The sequence below is a fragment of the Schistocerca piceifrons genome, chromosome 5 (genome assembly GCF_021461385.2).
Source record: "Schistocerca piceifrons isolate TAMUIC-IGC-003096 chromosome 5, iqSchPice1.1, whole genome shotgun sequence".
In the NCBI taxonomy this organism is placed as follows: Eukaryota; Metazoa; Arthropoda; class Insecta; order Orthoptera; family Acrididae; genus Schistocerca; species Schistocerca piceifrons.
The window spans coordinates 665473477-665497220 of record NC_060142.1 but is presented as its reverse complement, the minus strand read 5'-3'; the positions used below and the strand labels follow the sequence as shown (position 1 = coordinate 665497220).

Here is a 23744-nt window from a genome sequence, read left to right as displayed (position 1 = left end):
AGATGGTCGAGCTGGGAGTGTCTTTTAAACTGGGACACTTGATATGGAATGGCCCAAAGGCAATTTGAAAATCAAATCATGAGCCAAAGTACATGTACAGTTTTACTGACTACTTCTTGCACGCATTATGAATTTTGTACAAAAGGCTATGTCCAAAATGAAATAAGGTTATTTTCCCGATTCAGTAATTGAGAAACCCTCCAAAGTATCCATGAACTACTCCCTTGCACCATTCTTCAAAGTTTCAGGCGAGTTGCTTGCATTGTTAAAAAAGTCCATCACTGTTGAGAAGGGATCTGCTGCCTTATTTTTTTATTTTAGTTTTATTTTTTCTTTATTAAAACCCATAGATCTTGCACATTACAGCTGATTATGCCATAAGAAGGTTGATCCCAGAATACCTGCCAAAAGAGTCTGCACATTGACCATAGGTGTCTGCATATTGCCTGTAGGTGAGATGCCACTGGCATCAGAAGTTCTTTAAGGAGATTACAGTTACTGAATGAGAGGTATATTCAAGTGAGACTACTCTTGTCTTTGCAGTCCTTACAGGAGCGATACTTCAGGGACAGTATCATGTTTCTAGATTACTCGCTAACTACCGGTTCTAGAAACTTTGTCTTTCGCGGGACAGTAGGCATCTGTCTGAAAGCATCTGCCCTTTCAGGTTTCTCAGTGTTTCTGTATGTTCTGCCGCGAGTTCAACAGCCCTGTGGGTGTTCACCATTCATACAGCCCTTCTTTGAATACATTCAGTACACACTGTTAATCCTATTTGGTATGGATTCCACACACTTGAGAAGTATTCTAGGCTGGAATGTACAAGTGTGTTATTAGCATTCTCCTGTGTAGATTGACCATTTTTTTTCCAGTATCCTGCCAATAAACCACTAAACCTGTGTCCGAGTGTAAGTGATCATTCTATTCCATATCCCTGTATAAATTGTTGCACCCAAGGATGTAGATGAGTTTACTGATTGCAGTTGTGGATCATTGATATTGTAGTCATAGGTTATTACTTTTCTGTGTGGAGTATCATATTGTACATTTTTGTACATGTAGAGCAAGTATTCCATCTTTGCACTTTCTTATCAGGGTAAAAATGGATACCTCTTCATCATTTCTCAGATAGTATTTCATTGTAGATAACTGCATCATCTGCAAAAGAAGTTTGAATTTAATTGTATAATTGTCTACCTGGATATTAATATACAAAATGTATAGCAAGGGTCTCAACACACAGCTTTGGGGCATGGCTGAAGTTATTTCTGCGTCTGCCAGTGATCTCTATTGTAGGTAAAGTATTGTGTCCTACATACCAGTAAATTGCGAATCCATTCAACAAATGTGGTGATGGCATCTTTGTTAATAATAGAGAAACAAATGCTTTTTGGAAATGAAGAAATATTGCATCCACCTGACTGCCTTGATAATATAATTAAACTTATCAGGTATACATGGTGTCCTGTTTATCTTGACCAAATAACTGTTTGTCCAGATGCAAATTACAAAATGTCTCAAACAAATATTCTTCAGCCGTCAGGGGGACATCAGTCAGCACGATTGTCTTCATTGTAGCTTTGGCTTTTACAAAGATGTGAATAGCGGTATGACTTTTTTAAATGGCACCCTGTATGTTTTATTCGGTAATTCATTTCCTCTCCTAAAGACCTATTCAAAAATGTATCACAGTGCACCATTCACTGAAACACAACATTATTAATTACATAACACAACATTAACGCTGATGCTCCCAGCACTTAGTGCAGGTACTCGGGGTAATGGAACGCATCCACGTGTTGACATTGACAGAGGACAATGTAAACATAAGTAGAATGCACAACCATCGTCAGTTGGAGAGTTGTGTGAGTGAATGTACACCAACGAAGAGGAGGTAGATATGGTACTCGTCTATGTGGAATGTAAGTTAGCAGAACAGTAATTGCAATACTGTTTTCTTATGTACGGATACATTTAGTACAGTAGTTTAGTTCTTGTAAATACTGTTGTGTAGAGTAGGCATACAGTAAAGGCTGTCCTTCGTACAAACTGCATCGACATAACATTTATTTTATTGTTGTTGAAGGTAGGCGAAATGCTACACAGGCAGCAGGACTGTACAGAGAGCAATATCCCGACAAGAACCTATCTTCCCGACTGATGTTTTTGCGTCTTGTTGTGACATTTCAGGAAACGGGAAGTTTCAACCCACGACTATGCAATCGTCGTAACACTCGCACAGATGAAGGTGAAGGTGCCGAAGTTACTGTTCTCGCTTCCGTTGCTGTGAATCCACATGTGAGCACATGACAGCTTGAACATGATTATAGCATTCCTAAAACCAGTGTACATCATATTCTTACATGTTATCAGTTCCATCCTTACCATGTGAACCAGCATCAAGAATTGCATGGGAATGATTTCCAGAATCGTGTACAGTTCTGTCAGTGGACAGAGCAGCAAATTCTCGCCAACCTGAACTACTTCTCCAATGTTTTTTTACCAATAAATGTTCCTTCTCAAACAAAGGATAGGTAAAAACAAGGAAAATGCATTATTGGTCCAGTGACAACCTACAATGGCTTAGGCAGGTGGAACATCAGCATCAATGGAGAGTTAACATCTGGTGTGGGATTATTGGCCCTTATTACATCAATGGTAGTCTGAATGGCACAGCATATGCCAACTTCCTCAGACGAATTCTTCCTCCTCTTCTGGATGAAGTGCCGCTGAGAACCAGAGTGCTTATTTGGTATCAACACAATGGATGTCCAGCACATAACGCCTTGCATGCACGCCGTGTTCTGAACTGAAGGTATCCTGCCAGATGGATTGGTCGAGGAGGAACAGTTACTTGGCGTGCTAGGTCTCCTGATGTAAATCCTCTGGACTTTTTTCTTTGGAAATGCATTAAAGACGTTGCCTATCGCGATATTCCAACAAGTGATCAGATTTAGTGGTTCCCTCATGTTTCTTCTTCATAGTAACATTGTTAACAGTAGGTCCTGATACACAAACCTTGTGAAAACTGTGTTATTGAAAACCATAACTTATAGATCAATTTCAGTGCTTTCTGTTCACTCATTTTGAAATAAAACAGGTCTGTGATGTTGATTCATTGTACAATTACAGGCTCTTCATCCCATTTGATAGAAAAAGAAATAGGCAGTGTGTACTTCATTGTTCATATATCTTCAGTTTTGCAAACAGACTTTGGTAATTTCAGGATCTTTGTGTAAGAAGTAAAGGTCCTAATACAGAGGAGATACTTTCGTGTTCCAAAAATTAGCTTTCCTCTTTTTAGCTGCACTAGTTTGCAAACACGTCTGTTCTGTGATCACAATTTCCCAGCCATTGTGACATTAATGATTCTGATGTGTAACTTCCTGTGAAACAAGGTTAAAAAATAACAACTCCATCACTGCTTATTGCTGTCCTGCAGCATGATGTTGCCCTTTGCGAATTTTTGATACCTGACTTGTGCACTGGAAACACATAGTGCTAACAGTACTTGTTGAATTGGCATCAGCGTTCTTGCAGCGTCATTCGGCGATCTCAGAAAAGAAGTATCAGGATAACAGTTCAAAAACTTGGTCAGATAGCTACAGCAAAGTCAAACCCTTCAATTTCTATGGAAGCACTCTTGTTTATTTTCATTTAAATAAGCCTTTAGAAGTCCATGAAAATGACAGGATTGTCTTTGAAACTCACAACACTTCTTATGTAATCCTGCTGGATGTGCATTCTACTATCCCTGATTGTTTACAACCTACTCCCTGCTTTTGCAATTGGCACTGTAGCTTTGGAATAATTTGCTATTTCCCATTCATGGACATTCTGTTAAACCTAGCAACACTAACCTATTTTTCATAATGAGTACTACCAAGGAAGGGAGGAGGGGATTTGCGTCCACCAGAAAAAATTAAAAAACTTATTTTGTTAATTGTTGTTAAACTTTGCTCACAAAAGTTTTTAAGTAGATGCTGTTGTGTAAGAAGGGTCTGGAACCTGAAAATACTCATATCAACTCATTTTCCTTTATTTGTATACCGAGAGGTGGTGTACTTTATGATCACCGTAAGATAATAAAAGAAAAACATAAATTTCATTAACAGCATTGTGAGAAGGAAAGTTGCTACTCACCATATAGCAGAGATGCTGAGTTGCAGATAGGCACAACAAAAAGACTCTCACAATTAAAGCTTTCGGCCATTAAGGCCTTCATCCACAATATGCTCACATGCCGCGCGCCCCCCCCCTCCCCCCCCCCCCCCCCCCCCCCCCCCCCCACATACACACACACAAAATGCAGTCTCGGGCAACTGAAACCACACTGTGAGCAGCAGCCCCATTGCATGATGGGAGTGCCGACTGGGTGGGGGTAAGGAGGAGGTTGGGGCGGACAGTGAAGTGCGGCAGGTTAGATGGAGAGCAGGGGAGGAGGGGGGTGGGGGAGTAGCGGAAAAGGAGAGAAATAAAAAGACTGGGTGTGGTGGTGGAATGACGGCTGTGTAGTGCTGCAATGGGAATACTGAAGGGGCTGGACGGGTGAGGACAATGACTAATGATGGTTGAGGCCAGGAAGGTTAGGGGAACGTAGGATGTATTGAAGGGAGAGTTTACACCTGTGCAATTAAGAAAAGCTGGTGTTGATGGGATGGATCCATAATGCACAGGCTGTGAAGTAGTTATTGAAATGAAGGATATTGTGTTTGGCAGCGTGTTCAGCAACAGGCTGGTCCACTTTCTTCTGGGCTACATTTCTTCGGTAGCCATTCATGCAGACAGACAGCTTGTTGGTTGTCATGCCTACATAGAATGCAGCACAGCGGTTGCAACTTAGCCTGTAAATCACATGATTGGTTTCACAGGTAGCCATGCCTTTGATAGGATAGGTGATGTTAGTGACTGGACTGGAGCAGGTGGTGGTGGGAGGATGTATGGGACAGGTCTTGCATCTAGGTCTGTTACAGGGATATGAACCATGAGGTAAGGGAATGGGAGCAGGGGTTGTGTAAGGATGGACGAGTATGTTGTGTACGGCAGAATACCACTGTGGGAGCAGTGGAAACGATAGTGGGCAGGACATTTCTCATTTCAGGGCATGACGAGAGGTGACTGAATCCCTGGCAGAGAAATTAATTCAGTTGCTCCAGTCCTGGGTGATACTAAGTTAAAGGGGAATGTTCCTTTAGGGCCGGATAGTGGGACTTTGGGAGGTGTTGGGAGACGGGAAAGATAAAGCATGGGGGAGGCCCTCGGTATATTTCGAGAGGGACTTGCCGTCATGCAGATGTGGTGACAGTGGGTGGCTAGGTTGTACGGAAGGGACTTCTTGCTATGGAATGGGTGGCTGCTGTTGAGTGGAGGTGGTGGCAGCTGTTGAAGTGGAGGTATTGCTGGTGGTTAGTTGGTTTGATATGGATGGAGGTACTGATTTAGCCATCTATGAAGTGGAGCTCAACATTTAGGAAAGTGGCTTGTTGTGTTGAGTAGGACCAGGTGAAGCAAATGGGGGAGCACTTGTTGAGGTTGTGGAGGAATGTGGATAGGGTGTCCTCACCTACAACCCAGATAGCAAAGATGTCATCAGTGATTCTGAACGAGGTGAGGGGTTTAGGATTCTGGGTTTTTAGGAATGATTCTTCTAGATGGCACATGAATGGGTTGACATAGGATGGTGGCATGCATGTGCCCATAGCCATACCTCGGATTTGTTGTAGGTATTTTCTTCAAAGGAGAAGTGATTGTGGATGAGGAGATAGTTGGTCATGGTGACTAGGAAGGAAGTTGTTGGTTTGGAATCTGTTGGTCGTTGGGAAAGGTAATGTTCAATAGCAATAAGGCCACGGGCATTAGGAATGTTAGTGTACAGTGAGGTGACATCAATAGTGACGAGCAAGGCACTGTGTGGTAAAGGGACAGGAACTGTGGAGAGTCAGTGGAGGAAATGGTTGGTATCTTTTATATAGGAGGGTAGTTTCCGGGCAATAGGTTGAAGGGGTTGGTCTACGAGAGCAGAGATTCTCTCAGTGGGGGCACAGTAATAGGCCACAATGAGGAGTCCTAGGTGGTTAGGTTTATTGACTTTAGAAAGCATGTAGAAGGTAGGAGTGCAGGAAGTGGTAGGGGGAGTAGAGAGATGGACTCAGGGGACAGGTTCTGGGATAGGCCTGATGATTTGTGTAGTGACTGGAGATCGTGCTGGATTACTGGACTGGGGTCACTGTGGCAAGGTTAGTAGGTATCTGACAGCTGGTGGAGTCCTTCCACCAGGTAATACTTTGTGGTTCAAGACAACAGTGGTGGAGCCTTTGTCCGCAAGTAGTATTATGAGGTCGGTATCAGTTATTAGATGGTGGATTATAGTTCTTTCTGCTTATGTAAGGTTAGCTTCTATGTTGAGGGGTTTCTAACGGAATAGCATCTCATGCATGCTCAATTTTCTCTATAAGATCATACCTTGTGTGTGGTCTCGCAGCGAAACTGTGTTCCTGAGAGTACCCTACAGAAAGAAGTCTAGAGGAGTTAAATCTGGAGATCGAGCGCGATACTCCACACTCCCTCTTCGTCATATCCATCTGGCAGGGAATGTACAATTGAGAAATGCCCTCACATCCAGGTGAAAGTGAGGTGGCACTCTATCCTGTTGAAAGTAATAATCTCCATTTCCAAACACAACACTAAGACCATGAGTTATCATTTCCAACGTTTCCAAGTACGAGTCGCCCATGACAGTGTTGTCAAAGAAGTACAGCCTGATTAACCCTCTAGAAGACAGACCACACCAGACTGTTCCTGATAGAGTAAATGCCTTTGCTCTGTTATGTATGGATTCTTCCTGCCCCAGTACACGTGAGTATGGTGTTTAATTGTTCCATCAAGTTCAAACATCGCTTCATCTCACCAAAAAATTCAATATTGGAAACATTGCTCTTCTTCACATCTGTTAATGAACCACTTACAAAATTCGCTTTGCCTATCAGGATCATCCTTGTTAAGAGCATGGAGAAGTCTTGGAATGTAAGGCTTTAAGTTCTGAGACCGCAAAATTCTATGAACATTGCTTCTGCAGATCCCAGCCTCATGAGAGCATTGCCTAACAGATTTCTTCGGGGATCGCGTATATGCCTGGATTACTGCATCAACACTCTCATTGTCTGTTGAACTTCTCTTTCATCCGCTATATCCCTTCTTCATATCGTGCACCGTCCTTCGACGTCAAACTTATCTCTGATTCTTGTAATTGTTACTCTTGTCGGAGGTGGTGTTCCAAATTCAGCTCCCCAATGTCGGTGTACCGCACTCACATTCTCTGTTTTCCAGTAACACTTTAGCACCCATTTCTGCTGTTCAAACAATAACAACATGTTTGCTGACAATCCTGAAACAAAAGAAAGCATTGTTATGTTTTCCTCCGCCTTCTAAATTATTACCCATAAAAATTGTATTTCTGCCTCCTTTAATTAAAGAGGGATTCATTTCAAAGAGTGTATATATTGTTTTGGGACACCCTGTATATCGATATTTTTGGAAAAAATATCAATGTATCTATATATCAATATTTTATCAACAGTACTAGTACTGAGAGTATTAATGCCATTAAATTTGCTTCCATCAGCAAAGAAGAAATTGAATGAAATAAAACATTACAAGATGAGTGGGTTTAACATGGTGATACTTTCGCACGAACTAAGGAAATTATTTTTTCCCCTCCCCAATTGATGAAACAAAAATTTAGGTCAGCAGATTTTCAAAAGCTGCATCAACTTTATTGGTCAAAATTAGAGACAGTAATGAAGGAGATATATCAACTTCAGATCTTCAGCCAGGACAGTATGCTGTTTACTTATAATTGTATCCTTCTGCTCAGCGGATGTCTCACACATATTTCAAAGGACTGTTTTTCAACAGCGGGGGATTCGAAATGTCTGTCAGACATCGGCTGAGGAGAAGGATGCTGTTATAAGCTTTATACACTCATATGGCCCAGAAAATTCATTTTATTGCCCTTCAAGGGGTGATAAGGCCTGGATTCCATAACAGCTCTTTACTGTAGTTATTCCAGCACCCTCAGTGACATTGTCTGGCTGGCAGTATAGTTTTCCTCATGATATTATACAGTAAGTTAGTGCAACATGTAAACAATTCCAGTTGCTTGAAGTAAACGTAAGTTTAGGATCCTAAAAAAGATTTCTTCTAACTTTGGCCTCTGACACTTAACCCTTTAACTGCTCTGGATGGGTGCCTTTGTACCTGTCCCTGTGTGCTCTGAACGTGTTTACATGCGCCACCAGTCCTTCTACCTGGTACTCTGAACAAATCCAGAGCAGTTAAAAGGTTAAAGAATTGCCTCATCAGGCTTATGAACATGCGGTAAAGAAACCCACCAATGACTGCTGTCGTACAGCTGTTAGGCATGGCCCTATTTTCCTCACTTTAAAAGAATCAAGCAGTGATTAAGCCACCAAGGACCACTTAAACAATTTTTCATCAGTTCACATAAAGCGCAGGGTACATCTACTCAAAATATACTGTACTATGAAGTGAAATTAGCTATCGTGTCAGTAGTATTTCGCAATAAAAAGACATACTCAAAATCCTCTGTAACATGAAATCTTTGCAAAAAAAGTCGGGCAGACTTTTATGAACTTCCCCGAAACTTACCCACTGTCACAGTGGTGTTTATCTTGAAGGAGTTCGTACAATGTGTATTTCGGCCATTATGAAACAATTTTACTTGCTTGATGTACAGTGTCTTGATAATTCATGGTTAAATTTTGATGTTTATAATCAAATTATTATGAAAAGTATAGCTTGCTGCGCACCATATAGTACACCCACGAGAATCATCTCATTTTTTGGGTCTATGGAACGAAAACTGAATCTAATCCAACCTAATTTTGAGTCGCATACAGGCTAAACAAAAAGACTGCTAAACAAGTAAGCTTTCGGCCAAAAGGTCTTTTTTCTGAAGTAGACGTTCAGGCAAGCACCACACACACACACACACACACACACACACACACACACACACGACCTTTGTCTCTGGCCAAGACATTGGTCTTGTGTGTGTGTGTGTGTGTGTGTGTGTGTGTGTGTGTGTGTGTGAGAGAGAGAGAGAGAGAGAGAGAGAGAGAGAGAGAGAGAGAGAGTTGTGCTTGCATGATTATGTGTGTGTTGTCCATTTCTGGAGAAGGCCTTTTGCCTGAAAGCTTACTGTTTAATAGTCTTTTTTGTTGTGCCTATCTACAACATCTCCACTATATGGTGAGTGACAATCAATCCTTTCCATAATATTGTCCTTATTCCATCCTGGATTTTCAAATTTATAACAAGCTAGATCATGTAGTTATCATAGCAGAAAAATACACTGAAATATGTCATGATGAGACACGACAAAGGACACCCTATTTTTGAAGTTTTTTGAGTTGTTGTGACTATCTAACTAGCTAGTCACAGTAGTTTTGATATAACCTTCCCCAGAAAGTACTAAACAATATTAGAACAGAATAAAAATGGCAGATTTAATTTAAGGACCAGTAGCATATGGGCGTATTTGAAATGCACCTCCACTTTGTCTTTTTTCTTTTAGGGCCTTATATGCCTGTGTTGCAAAACTAAATCTAGTTTTTAGGTGGGTTAGAATATGGTCTCTACAATGAAAATATTTAAAAGAGTTTTCAAAAGACTTTTTGGTAAAAGTGGCTTAAAGTAGCCATTTTTTGGCATTTTTTACAAAAATGTCAACTTTGCCCTCAATTTGTAAACTGTTGGAAACCAGTAGGAGATTGAAATTTTATATTTAAAAACCATATATTGGTAACGCATTGCATGCAGAGTTCCAGGTTTATTCTGCAGTTACTTCTGGAAATATAAAAAGTGAAACTTCAAATTTTTTCAAGTGTCTTTTTTTGGCCATCTTTGCTTCAAATTATCTATATGAAAATTGTTCAAGAAATCCTATTTTATTATTTCACTTAAGTGAGTTAAAAAGTTGTACAAGATGACCTAGTTTTGAATCTTTCAAGAAAATGCTGCAGGAGATATGTCAAACAAATGACTGCATCTGTCTAAGTATTATGTCGGCAAAAGTAAAACTTTACTAATGTCTTTGGGAACATGTTTAAAAGTTAACACAAAATTTCAGCAAAATCTGTGATGATCATGTGGGATTTTTTTTTTAATAAGACCACTTGGCATGGGCTGGCTGAACCTTAATTGCTTAAAGAGTGGGTTCACAATAAAGTATTCCATTCTTTATAAACCACAGACCTCAGCATTAAGGGAATTTGATTAATTTTCTTATTAAATTGAGAAAACAAATGTGCATACTTGGAGCTGCAAGATGCTGGGACACCTCCCATAAATTGATCTGTGGAAGGGTTCCCATGCAGTAGTTTTTTGCATGCTGTAATGGCGTAGGAAGGATAAGTGCATGAGGCTCATCAGTGGTTTTGTGGGATATGCAGAAGAGATAGGCAGATAGTGGAAGGTAGACAACATTCCATTAGAACTACTGATGGCCTTGGGAGAGCCAGTCAAGACAAAACTCTACCATCTGGTGAGCAAGATGTATGAGACAGGCGAAATACCCACAGACTTCAAGAAGAATATAATAATTCCAATCCCAAAGAAAGCAGGTGTTGACAGATGTGAAAATTACCGAACTATCAGTTTAATAAGTCACAGCTGCAAAATACTAACGCGAATTCTTTACAGACGAATGGAAAAACTGGTAGAAGCGGACCTCGGGGAAGTTCAGTTTGGATTCCGTAGAAATGTTGTAACACGTGAGGCAATACTAACCTTACGACTTATCTTAGAAGAAAGATTAAGAAAAGGCAAACCTACGTTTCTAGCATTTGTAGACTTAGAGCAAGCTTTTGACAACGTTAACTGGAATACTCTCTTTCAAATTCTGAAGGTGGCAGGGGTAAAATACAAGGAGCGAAAGGCTATTTACAATTTGTACAGAAACCAGATGGCAGTTATAAGAGTCGAGAGGCATGAAAGGGAAGCAGTGGTTGGGAAAGGAGTGAGACAGGGTTGTAGCCTCTCCTCGATGTTATTCAATCTGTATATTGAGCAAATAGTAAAGGAAACAAAAGAAAAATTCGAAGTAGGTATTAAAATTCATGGAGAGGAAGTAAAAACTTTGAGGTTCGCCGATGACGTAATTCTGTCAGAGACAGCAAAGGACTTGGAAGAGCAGTTGAACGGAATGGACAGTGTCTTGAAAGGAGGATATAAGATGAACATCAACAAAAGCAAAACGAGGATAATGGAATGTAGTCAAATTAAATCGGGTGATGCTGAGGGGATTAGATTAGGAAATGAGGCACTTAAAGTAGTAAAGGAGTGTTGCTATTTGGGGAGCACAATAACTGATGATGGTCGAAGTAGAGAGGATATAAAATGTAGACTGGCAATGGCAAGGAAAGCGTTTCTGACAAAGAGAAAATTGTTAACATCGAGTATAGATTTAAGTGTCAGGAAGTCTTTCTGAAAGTATTCGTATGGAGTGTAGTGAAACATGGATGATAACCAGTTTTGACAAGAAGAGAATAGAAGCTTTCGAAATGTGGTGCTACAGAAGAATGCTGAAGATAAGGTGGGTAGATCACGTAACTAATGAGGAGGTATTGAATAGGATTGGGGAGAAGAGAAGTTTGTGCCACAACTTGACTAGAAGAAGGGATCGGTTGGTAGGACATGTTTTGAGGCATCAAGGGATCACAAATTTAGCATTGGAGGGCAGCGTGGAGGGTAAAAATCGCAGAGGGAGACCAAGAGATGAATACACTAAGCAGATTCGGAAGGATGTAGGTTGCAGTAGGTACTGGGAGATGAAGAAGCTTGCACAGGATAGAGTAGCATGGAGAGCTGCATCAAACCAGTCTCAGGACTGAAGACCACAACAACAACAACAATAGGAGGAGCATGAACAGAACTGTGTTGACAGTTATGTGGTGAATATGAAAAATAATATTAACCTGTTGCTTCAGTTAAAAACAGATGAGTCTCAGGCAGACATAGAAGTAAACTGGGCACAACGATGCCTGTAGGTAAACTATGAAGAGAACAGTATTGTATAACAGGACAATCTTCTGCAGTTGTGGTTGTGGTGGTCTTCAGTCTGAAGACTGGTTTGATGCAGCTCTCCATGCTACTTTATACTGTGCAAGCCTCTTCATCTTCGAATAACTACCGCAACTTACATCCTTTGAATGTGCTTTACTGTCTCCCTCTTAAGACTTTTCCCTCCACACTTCCCTCCAACACTAAGTTGGTGATCCCTTGATGTCTCAGAATGTGTTCTGCCAATTGATCCCTCGTTCTAGTCAGGTTGTGCCACAAATTTCTTTTCTCCCCAATTCTATTCGGTACCTCTTCATTAGTTACGTGATCTATGCATCTAATCTTAAGCAATCTATTGTAGCATGTTTCAAAAGCTCCTACTCTCTTCTTATCTAAACAGTGTGTCATCCAGGTTTCACTTTCATACATGGCTACACTCCACACAAATATTTTCAGAAAAGACTTACTAACTAACACTTAAATCTTTATTTGGTGCTAAAAATTTTCTCTTGTTCAGAAACACTTCTTTTCTATTCCAGTCTACATTTTATATCCTCTCTGTATTGGCCATCATTTGTTATTTTACTGCCCAAATAGCAAAACTCATTTACTGCTTTAAGTGTGTCATTTTCATATCTAATTACCTCAGCTTCAAGTGATTTAATCCGATGACATTCCATTATCCTTGTTTTGCTTTTGTTGATGTTCAAATTATATCAAGACATGGTTCATTCCATTCAACTGCTCTTGCAAATAGTTTGCTGTATGTAGTAGAATTATTATGTCATCAGCAAACCTCAAACATTTTTATTTCTTCTCCCTGAACTTTAATTCCTTTTCAAAATTTATCTTTGTTTTCCTTTACTACTTGCTTAATGTACAGATCGGATAACATTGGGGGTAGACTACAACCCGATCTGACTCCCTTCTCAATCATTACTTGCTTTTCATTCTTCTTGACTCTTATAACTGCTGTCTGGTTTCTGTATAAGTTGTAAACAGCCTTTTGCTCCCTGTGTTTTACCCCTGCAACCTTTAGAACTGCAAAGAGAGTACTGTCAAAAGCTTTCTGTAAGTCTGCAAATGCTATAAACATAGATGGATGATGGATGGATGGAGATAATTATACGGATGCACAACAGAAAGGTCTTCAGCACCTGCGCGAAAACAGATTGAAATGAGTGTCTGTAAAATACACAAAACAGAAAGATAAAATAGCACATAAACACAGGTTAACAAAAGTTGGAAAACTACATGTGTACCCGCATCTAAACATAGGTTTGCCTTTTTGTAACCTATTTTCTAGATAAGTTATAGGGTCAGTATTGCCTTGTGTGTTCCTACATTTCTCCAGGATCCAATTCCGTGCAGTCTGCTTCCACCAGTTTTTCCATTTTGCTGTAAAGAATTCTTGCAAGTATTTTGCAGCCATGACTTATTAAACTGGTAGTTCAGTAATACTGACATCTGTCAGCACCAGCTTTCTTTGGAATTGAAGTGATTATATTCTTCTTGGAGTCTGGGCGTTTTTTGCTTGTCTCATATGTCTTGCACACCAGATGGAAGAGTTTTGACATGGCTGGCTCTCCAAAGCTATTAATAGGTCTGACAGAATGTCGTCTATTCCTGGGGCCTTGTTTTGAGTTACGTCTTTCAGTGCTCTGTCAAATTCTTCTCGCAGTATTGTATCTCATCTTCACCCATGACCTCTTCTGTTCCTATAATATTGCTTGCAAGTTCATCTTCCTTGTATATAGATCCTCTGTATACTCCTTCCACCTTTCAACTTTCCCCTCTTTGATTAGGACTGGTTTTCCATCACACTTCCTGTCAGCCTCATTTTTAGACATTTGCATTCCCTTTTGTCTGGTTCATTTGCTGCATTTTTATATTTTGTCCTTTTGGTCACCCAAGGGTTTCCACAAGGCCATGTTGTTTTTATGTATTTGATTCTCAGCTGCCTTCACTATTTCATCTCTTAAAGCTACCCATTCGCCTTCCACTGTATTCCCCTGTTCTAATCAATCAATGCCTAATGCTCCCTCTGAAACTCTCAACAACCTCTGGTTCTTTCAACTTATCTGGATCCAATCTCTTTAATTTCCTACCTTTTTGCAATTTCTGTAGTTTTAATTTACTCTTCATAACCAATAAATTGTGGTCAGAGTCCACATCTGCCCCTGGAAATATCTTAAATTTAAAATCTGGTCTCTTCCACATTTATTGCCTTCTTTCATGATTCTGTAACAAGTGTTAGCAATGATTAAATTATGCTCTGCTCAAAATACTATCAGGTGACTTCCTCTTTCATTCGTTTACCCTAGTCCATATTCACCTATATTTTTCCTTCTTTCCCTTTTCCTACTATCAAATTCTAGTTGCCCACCACAATGAAATTTTCGTCTCCTTTGGCTGTATGAATAATTTCTTTTATTTGATCATACATTTCTACAGTATCTTATTCATCTGCAGAACTACACTCCTGGAAATTGAAATAAGAACACCGTGAATTCATTGTCCCAGGAAGGGGAAACTTTATTGACACATTCCTGGGGTCAGATACATCACATGATCACACTGACAAAACCACAGGCACATAGACACAGGCAACAGAGCATGCACAATGTCGGCACTAGTACAGTGTATATCCACCTCTCCCATGGAGACGATCGTAGAGATGCTGGACGTAGTCCTGTGGAACGGCTTGCCATGCCATTTCCACCTGGTGCCTCAGTTGGACCAGCGTTCGTGCTGGACGTGCAGACCGCATGAGACGACGCTTCATCCGGTCCCAAACATGCTCAATGGGGGACAGATCCGGAGATCTTGCTGGCCAGGGTAGTTGACTTACACCTTCTAGAGCACGTTGGGTGGCACGGGATACATGCGGACGTGCATTGTCCTGTTGGAACAGCAAGTTCCCTTGCCGGTCTAGGAATGGTAGAACGGTGGGTTCGATGACGGTTTGGATGTACCGTGCACTATTCAGTGTCCCCTCGACGATCACCAGTGGTGCACGGCCAGTGTAGGAGATCGCTCCCCACACCATGATGCCGGGTGTTGGCCCTGTGTGCCTCGGTCGTATGCAGTCCTGATTGTGGCGCTCACCTGCACGGCGCCAAACACGCATACGACCATCATTGGCACCAAGGCAGAAGCGACTCTCATCGCTGAAGACGACACGTCTCCATTCGTCCCTCCATTCACGCCTGTCGCGACACCACTGGAGGCGGGCTGCACGATGTTGGGGCGTGAGCGGAAGACGGCCTAACGGTGTGCGGGACCGTAGCCCAGCTTCATGGAGACGGTTGCGAATGGTCCTCGCCGATACCCCAGGAGCAACAGTGTCCCTAATATGCTGGGAAGTGGCGGTGCGGTCCCCTACGGCACTGCGTAGGATCCTACGGTCTTGGCGTGCATCCGTGCGTCGCTGCGGTCCGGTCCCAGGTCGACGGGCACGTGCACCTTCCGCCGACCACTGGCGACAACATCGATGTACTGTGGAGACCTCACGCCCCACGTGTTGAGCAATTCGGCGGTACGTCCACCCGGCCTCCCGCATGCCCACTATACGCCCTCGCTCAAAGTCCGTCAACTGCACATACGGTTCACGTCCACGCTGTCGCGGCATGCTACCAGTGTTAAAGACTGCGATGGAGCTCCGTATGCCACGGCAAACTGGCTGCCACTGACGGCGGCGGTGCACAAATGCTGCGCAGCTAGCGCCATTCGACGGCCAACACCGCGGTTCCTGGTGTGTCCGCTGTGCCGTGCGTGTGATCATTGCTTGTACAGCCCTCTCGCAGTGTCCGGAGCAAGTATGGTGGGTCTGACACACCGGTGTCAATGTGTTCTTTTTTCCATTTCCAGGAGTGTAGTTGTCATATAAACTTGGACAACTGTGGTGGGAGTGGGCTTTGTGTCATTCTTGGCTACGATAATGCGTTCACTATGCTGTCTATAGTAGCTTACCAGCATTATTCTTTTTTATTCATTATTAAACTTACCACTACTACTACTACTGCATTACTCGTATGTGATCTTGTATTTGTAACCCTGTATTCACCTGCCCAGAAGTCCTGTTCCTGCTACCATCATACTTCACTAATTCCCGCTATATCTAACCTCAGCCTATCTATTTCCCTTTTAAAATTTGGTAACCTACCTACATGATTATGGGATGTAACATTCCATGCTCCGAACTGTACAATGCCAGTTTTGTAGTTTTGTTTCTCCTGATGACAACATCCTCCTGAGTAGTCCCTGCCTGGAGTTCCGAATGGGGGATTATTTCTATCTCCAGAATATTTTACCCTAGAAGATGCCCTCATCATTTAACCATACAGTAGAGCTGGTGTGACTTGGGGAAAAATTACAGCTGTAGTTTCCTCTTGCTTTCAGCCATTCACAGTAGCAGCACAGCAAGGCCATTTTGGTTAATGTTTCAAGGCCAGGTCAGTCAATCATGCAGACTGTTGCCCCTGCAACTACTGAAAAGGCTGCTGCCCCTCTTCAGGAACCAGACGTTTTTCTAGCGTCTCAGTAGATATCTTGTCAATGTCTTTTGCACCTAAATTACATCTGGCTGTATCGCTGAGGCACGCAGGCACTACTCCAGTGGCAAAGTGCACTGTTGATTTGGAGATGGGGAATGAGATCTTCTGCAGTATATACTATATATCCTCTGACATACAAAACTGAATGTAGTAGTTCCAGAAAGCCACTGTAAGTTTAGACTGTGTGGATGAAAGGTACACTACAGTAATAATTCCCATATGACAGGTAGTTGGTTTGCTCATTTTCTGCATTTCAGGTAAGGCATGTGTGAGGAAGTATAAGAGAAAAGTTCATAAATTGTATTTTGCATGCATTCAGTTTCCCTTAAGTCTAAAAATACCAACATGTATTTACAGTCATTCAATTGTTGTCAATATTTTTGTGTTTTTTACCAATAGCTACTTGCTAGAAACCTTGTATAACCAGTTCAAGGCAGAAACTTACAATTTAATTTCTGAGAGTATTTGTTTTCAAATAGCAGTTTGATTATCAGTTATTTATCAGTAAGAAAAAATAATATTTTCAGGTTGGTAACACATGTGACTGGCAGATAAGACGACAGAAGGTCAGTGAGAGGGGCAAGTTCTTGCTGGAAACCGCACAATGGAGCGATTGTCAGTTTGTTGTGGGGACTGAGCCTCATCAGCAGGTAAGACAGGCAGTACTACCCCATTCATAAACTGTATTGTGTGTAAGTATTCAGTTGTACTTGTGTCCTTACCATTTATTTAGTTTTTTTTTAGTTATTCATTAATGTCATGAACCCCCGCATTCTAATGGTTATTTGTATGTTTATTAGAAAAGGCAAACATACATTTATGTAAGGGGTATTCAAATGAAACCCAGTCACTAGTGTAAAGTAAGGGTAATGATTTTATTAACTCAAAAATGTAGTTATACACAATACACATACTGAAGAATAGTCGCCAAAAGTTTTGGCACATTTATCCCATTGCGACACTAGCCGGTTGAGTCCATCCTTGAAGAAGCTAGTAGGCTGCTGTTGGATCCTGGCCTGGACTCAGTCACACACTTTGTCATTTATTGCAAATCGATGTCCGCGAATAGCTTGTTTTAGAGGTCCAAACACATGAAAGTCACACAGTGAAATGTCAGGTCTGTACGGTGGATGTTCCAGTGTTTCCCACCGAAACTGCTGCAGTGTTGTCTTCACCACATTGGTCGTCTGTGGGCGGGCATTATCATGCAGGGGGATGATGCCATTGGACAGCATGCTTCGACAATTCGACTTGGTGGCTCGCCTGATGTTCTGTAAAGTGGCTTGATAGCACCAGGCATTGATAATGGTTCCCCATTCCAGAATTGTGTGCACGGTTTTTTATTTCCTTGCAGGTGGTGAAGTCGCATGTTTCCACTGCTTGCTTTCTGGTCCAAAATGGTGACACTATGTTTCGTCACCTGTGACCATATGCGACAGAAAGCCGTATTCCTGCTCATGACAATGTTGCAGACGACCCAAAGATAGCACCATTCGAGTATTGCGCTGTTCAGCGGTCAGTTGGTGAGGAACCCACTGTACACAGATTTATCGAAGGGTCAAGTGTTGAAGCATTATGATGTGGGCAGTGCCCTTGCTAATGCCCAGTAACCGACGGATCTCATCCATGGTGATTCTGTGGTTGTCCAAGACTATAGTATTCCACAATAATTTCTGTTGTGATGACACGATGAGCCTGTCCAGGACGAGCATCGTCTTCCAGTGATTCCTGCCCCTCAAGGAATCGTTTGCACCATTCCACAGCACTTGAACGACTCGGACTATACTCACCGTACACAGCCTTCATCCGTTGATACATTTCACGGCCTCAAACTCCCTCCACCGCAAAAAATTGAATCACTCCTCATTGTTCCTGCTCACTTGCCTGCATATTCGATAGTGGACGATGACTTGTGTGACCACCTTCTCTTTGGCGTGAAACGACTCTGGTGCTATGCAACATCAAATGGTGCTCATGCGTCAGTCACTTTTCCTATAGATGGCACCACCATGCCTGCAGTTATGTGGTGCCACCTTAAGTGTAAGGCAAAGGTAGACGCACTGGCCAGGTTTCATTTGAATGAACCTCATAGCATTTATGATATAGAGGAAGCTTTTGAAAGTGTTGACTGGAATCACTCTTCGAAGTTTGAAAGATAGCAGTGTTAAATACAGGGAGCAAAAGGTTATCTAAAACATTTACAGAAACCGTACTGCTCTTATATGAGTTTGAAGGATATGAAAAGGAGAATGTGTTTAAGAAGGGATTGAGATGGGTTGTTGCCTGTCCCCCCATTTTATTTCATGTTCATTTTGAGCTACCAAACAGAACTTTGAAAAGGGAGTTATTGAAGTTCAGAGATAAGATATAAAAACTTAAAAGATTTGCTTGTTATAGAAGAGTGGTTGAACAGAGTAGATAGTGTCTTGAAAATAGGTTATAAGATGAACAAGGGCACAATTAAAACGAAGGTTGTGGAATGTGGTGAGTTTGAATCAGGTGATGCTGTGAGAGAAGTGAATTAGGAAATGAAGACGCCAGTAGTAGTGAGTTTTGTCATTTGGACAGCAAACTAAATCACGTTGGCGAAGGTAGAGACAATATAAAATACAGACTGACAAAAACCAATGATAGTGTATGTCTGAAAAAGTTAAATATTTAAATGTGTAATTAATACAAATGAAAGTTTTAAGAAATCCTTTCTGAGAGTTTTGTCTGAAGTGTAGCCTTGTAAGGAAGTGACACATGGGTGATAAACAGCTCAGATGCCCAGAGAGTAGAAGCTTTCAAAAGTTTGACGAGTAGATCAAATAACTAATGAAGAGGTACTTAATGATCTGGGGTGAAAAGAAGTTTGACCGAAAGGGGATTGGTCAATAGGACATATACCGAGGCATTAACAAGTAGCCAGTTTGGCAGTACAGGGAAAGAGGAGAGGAGGGTGGGTAGATGTACAAATTGTGTAGCGACAAAGGCTTTAATACAGTAAGCATGTTCAGTAGATGTAGGTTAGAATAGTTATGCAGAGATAAAAGAAGCCAGTCCAGGATGGAGCTGCATCAAACCAGTCACACACAGAAGATAACAACAACAAAGTTTGAAAGGTCAATGGAAATTCTGAATTACCTACCTTATTGAAGGTCAAGCTAGAGAGAATCATCAGGGTGGTAGGGCAATGCTTGAGTCACAGTGATGACACCAAAATCTTCTGCATAAATACTCCTTCTTATTATGTGGAATAAATTGGTGTATAGTCAAATATTTGTCAAGTGGTAATCCATGTTTTGTGCTGGTTATTGCCTATGTTTTCACATGTTTTAACAATGCAGTCGGATAACACGTGCAAGCTGAAAAGTAGTTCAACTAGCGGGACAAGTACTTGTGTTGATGAGTAATCATATTGATTTACTTTAATTGTAGACATATAAAGTGCAAAAGTAAAATACATACATGAGGAATTGCCAAAAACTAAGAACTCCAAATTTTTTATGTGAAGACTCTTAAAACTTTTTAAATGAAACTAATTTTATTAACATTCTACATCTATAGTCTCCATGTATACTTATTTATTTCTCAACATAGTCACCCTGGTCATGAACCCATTTGTCCCAACGAGACACCTATTTGTTGATACCATCACTGTAGAATGTTTGACTTTGTTGACAGAGCGACAGACTCAACTCTGCTTGCACTGCTTCATTAGTATCAAAGTGAAATCCTCAGAGGTGTTCTTTAAGTTTTGGAAATCGAATGGGATTAAGTTGGGACTGTATGGAGGATAACCGATGACAGTGAACTCAAGGTGTTTGATTGTTACAGATGTCACTGTGCTCGTATGTTGTCTGGCATTGTCATGCTGAAGGAGAAAGTACTCACTGTGTGGATGAACTCTTTGAATTCGATAGTTACATTACACACAGCCATGTTAAACACAACAATTTGGGGCCATCTAGTGGCTGCAAATATGTAGATGTAAAGCATAAAGATGTAGAATGTTAATGACATTTGTTTTGCTTAAAAAGCTTTAAGAGTTTTCACATGAAAAATTTGGAGGCATTACTTTTCATAAATTGGTACCCTAAGGACACAGGAAGAATTTGAGTAAAGGCATACAATGTTTTTAGATTTTATTTTACCTTACCTGGTTAAAGTTTTGTTATTTGGGCAGCAAAATAACTGATGATGGCCAAAGTAGAGAGGACATAAAATGTAAACTGGCAATGGGAAGGGACGTGTTTCTGAAGAAGGGAAATTTGTTAGCATTGAATATCGATCTAAGTGTTGAGAAGTCTTTTCTGAAAGCATTTGTATGGAGTGTAACCATGTATGAAAGTGAAACATGGATGATACACTGTTCAGACATGAAGAGAGCAGAAGCTTGTGAAGTGTGGTGTTACAGAAGAATACTTACGATTTGATGGGTATATCAGAAAGTAATGAGGAGCTACTGAACAGAATTGGAGAGAAAAGAAATTTGTGGCACAACCTGACCAGAAGAAGGGATTGGTTGATAGGACACATTCTGACAAGCAACCTCTTGTGTGCAAAACACCAATGATGTTTACGTCATTCGACACCCCACATATTATTTACCGTGCAACCACAATATTGGCTGTTAATGGAAACATGGGTAGGATTGGAGGTATCCAATCGTGGGCACAGGATGGGCTACAGAATGTAGTCTGACAGCTTAGTTGATGAGTAACTCAGAACAGTGGTACAGTGCTAGTGGTGTTGGTAGAAAGCAGATCAGTGGTGACAATAAAGAAAGAAAACATTGGACTATATTCACAACAACAGTTGCCAAAGTTGACATTTAGTCAGAAAGGAACACAAGGAATTTCGCTCGGTGAGAAAGAAATGGCAGATGAAATATTAGTATTTCTGCAAGATGAGTCAGTGGAATGCATCGTGTCGTATATGGTCAACTGTGCAGACAGTGTACATACTAAAACATACATTATTTTTCTACATCACCTCCCTGCACTTCAATACCCTCTGTCTAGTATTTCACAAGTTTTTTGATTTTGTCAGAAAAAAAGTTTTTTGGCTGCTCCTGTAACCAGTTTTACACTGCATCAGTGACTTCAGCATCGGTTGAAAATCTCCTTCCCCTGAGTGCTTACTTCAATGGTCCAAACATATGGAAATCTCTTGGAGCCATGTCTGGACTATACAGCAGGTGTTCTAACAGTTTGAGTCCCAACGCAATTATTGTTTCGGCTATCCATTTGGTAGCATGTGCCTGAGCTTTATTTTGCTGCAGGATGACACCTTTTCACAGTTTTCCGTGATGTTTGGATCTGATTGCAGGTTCCAGTTTAGTTTGCAACACATCACAGTGGTTCTGACTGTTCACAATTTTGCTTTGTGGGTGAAATGAATGATTACCGCACCTTTCATGTCCCAGAATAGTGTTAACATGATCTTACCAGCTGATGGTTGACGTTTAAAATTCTTAATTTACAGTGATGATGAGTATTTTCAAACCATCATCATCATCATCATCGTCGTCGTCGTCGTCGTCGTCGTCATCATCATCATCATAAATCGTAAAGTAAGTCTGCTTGGCCAGTTCGTGATGATGATGTACCCATGTTTTGTTTACAATAATGATTTGCTGTAAAAATTCATCTTCTTTGTGATGATAATGGGCCAAATGTGTATGAGAGATGTCCATCCTTTGCACCCTATGCTGCACTGACAATTTTTTTGGTGCCCACATTGCAAACACGTCCGAAAATTTAGCCTGTCGTGTTAGATGGAATACACTGAACCATGACAGGTCATGTAAAATATTCGCAATTTTGCCCAAGTGATCCGTTTGTTTTCCATCACCATATCCTCAACAACTTCCAAATTGTCCTCAGTTGTTGTTGTTGTTGGCCTCCCTGATCTTTCCTCATCACATTGAGTACAGGGTGCAGCAGAACTGACTAAGCAGTTTTAAGGAGCAATAAAAAGTAAAACTGAATATATAGAGAAAAAATGGTTTTTATTTTCTAAATTAGTACAATATACCGTTTTACATTCATTTAGTTTTGAAAATAATGTCCTCAAGAAGGCGGTTGTAAGATCAATACATTGTTGTAGATGATCCCTGAAGTTTTGAGCAGCTCTTGCACACATATTGCGAGGTATGTCATTCACTTTGTCAATAAACTGCTCTTTTAACTTTGGTAGGGTGTGAGGGTGGATTTTGAAAACCTTGTTCTTCAGATATTTCCAAAGAGAGCAGCCACAAATGCACAAATGCTCAGGCCACCTGACATCACCCCTGAAAGAGACGAGGCATCTCGGAAACATTTGTCTCAAAACATCAAGTGAAATTCGAGCTGTGTGAGCAGTAGCTCCTTCCTGCTGGAACCACAAGGCCCCCCTCCCCCCCCCCTCCCCCCCCCCTCCCCCCCACCCAGTCCATGTTCTTCAACAATCTTGTCCATTCTGGGTTGCAGAAAATTTTGCAACATTGAAATGTAACATGTGGAATTCAGTGTCACAGTCACTGCTTCTTCCTCAAAAAAGTAAGGGCCTACCACGCTAAATTGTGATATGGCACACCACACTGTCACTTTAGGAGAATGTTGCAGTTTTTCATGAATAATTCGGGGGTTGTTTTTCAGCCCAATAGTGCCCACTAAGATGAAAATGTGGCTCGTCACTACTGAAGAAAGCTGCATTCAGAGGGATCTGAGCAAGTATATGCTCACACAGATTTTGACGGTTGGCATAGTCTGCTGGGCGTAATTCATGAGCATTCATTATTCTGAAAGGATGGAACTTCAAATCCCATTGCAGAATCCTTCTCAAACTACAGTCTCAAATCCCCAATGCAACAGCATGTTGTCGATCAGAACGTTGCGGCGATTGTTGAACTGCTGTTCTCACCTGCTGCATATTTTCTGGCATTCTGATGGATCTATGTCAGCCATGTGTATCTATTCTTAGTGTACTGCAAATTTCCTCCAATTGCTGAACCCAGGACTGAATTGTGTTAGCGTTAGGAATGGTATTGTTCTGTGGAATGAGTTTACTATCTATCTGAATGCCTAGAAATTTGAACTGTTCAGTTTCACTAATCATATGCCCATTCTATGAAATTAAAAC

General features: G+C 41.1%; 1 protein-coding gene across 2 annotated transcripts in view; it reads left to right on the top strand.

Moving 5' to 3' along the window:
- LOC124798461 (BTB/POZ domain-containing protein 6-like) overlaps positions 1-23744 on the top strand; it is an 83546-nt gene that overhangs the window by 5010 nt on the left and 54792 nt on the right. For both annotated transcript variants that reach the window (XM_047261888.1, XM_047261889.1), the window contains one exon: positions 17165-17287. In XM_047261888.1, the coding sequence (XP_047117844.1) occupies positions 17165-17287 (123 nt within the window). The remainder of the gene's footprint in view (positions 1-17164; positions 17288-23744) is intronic.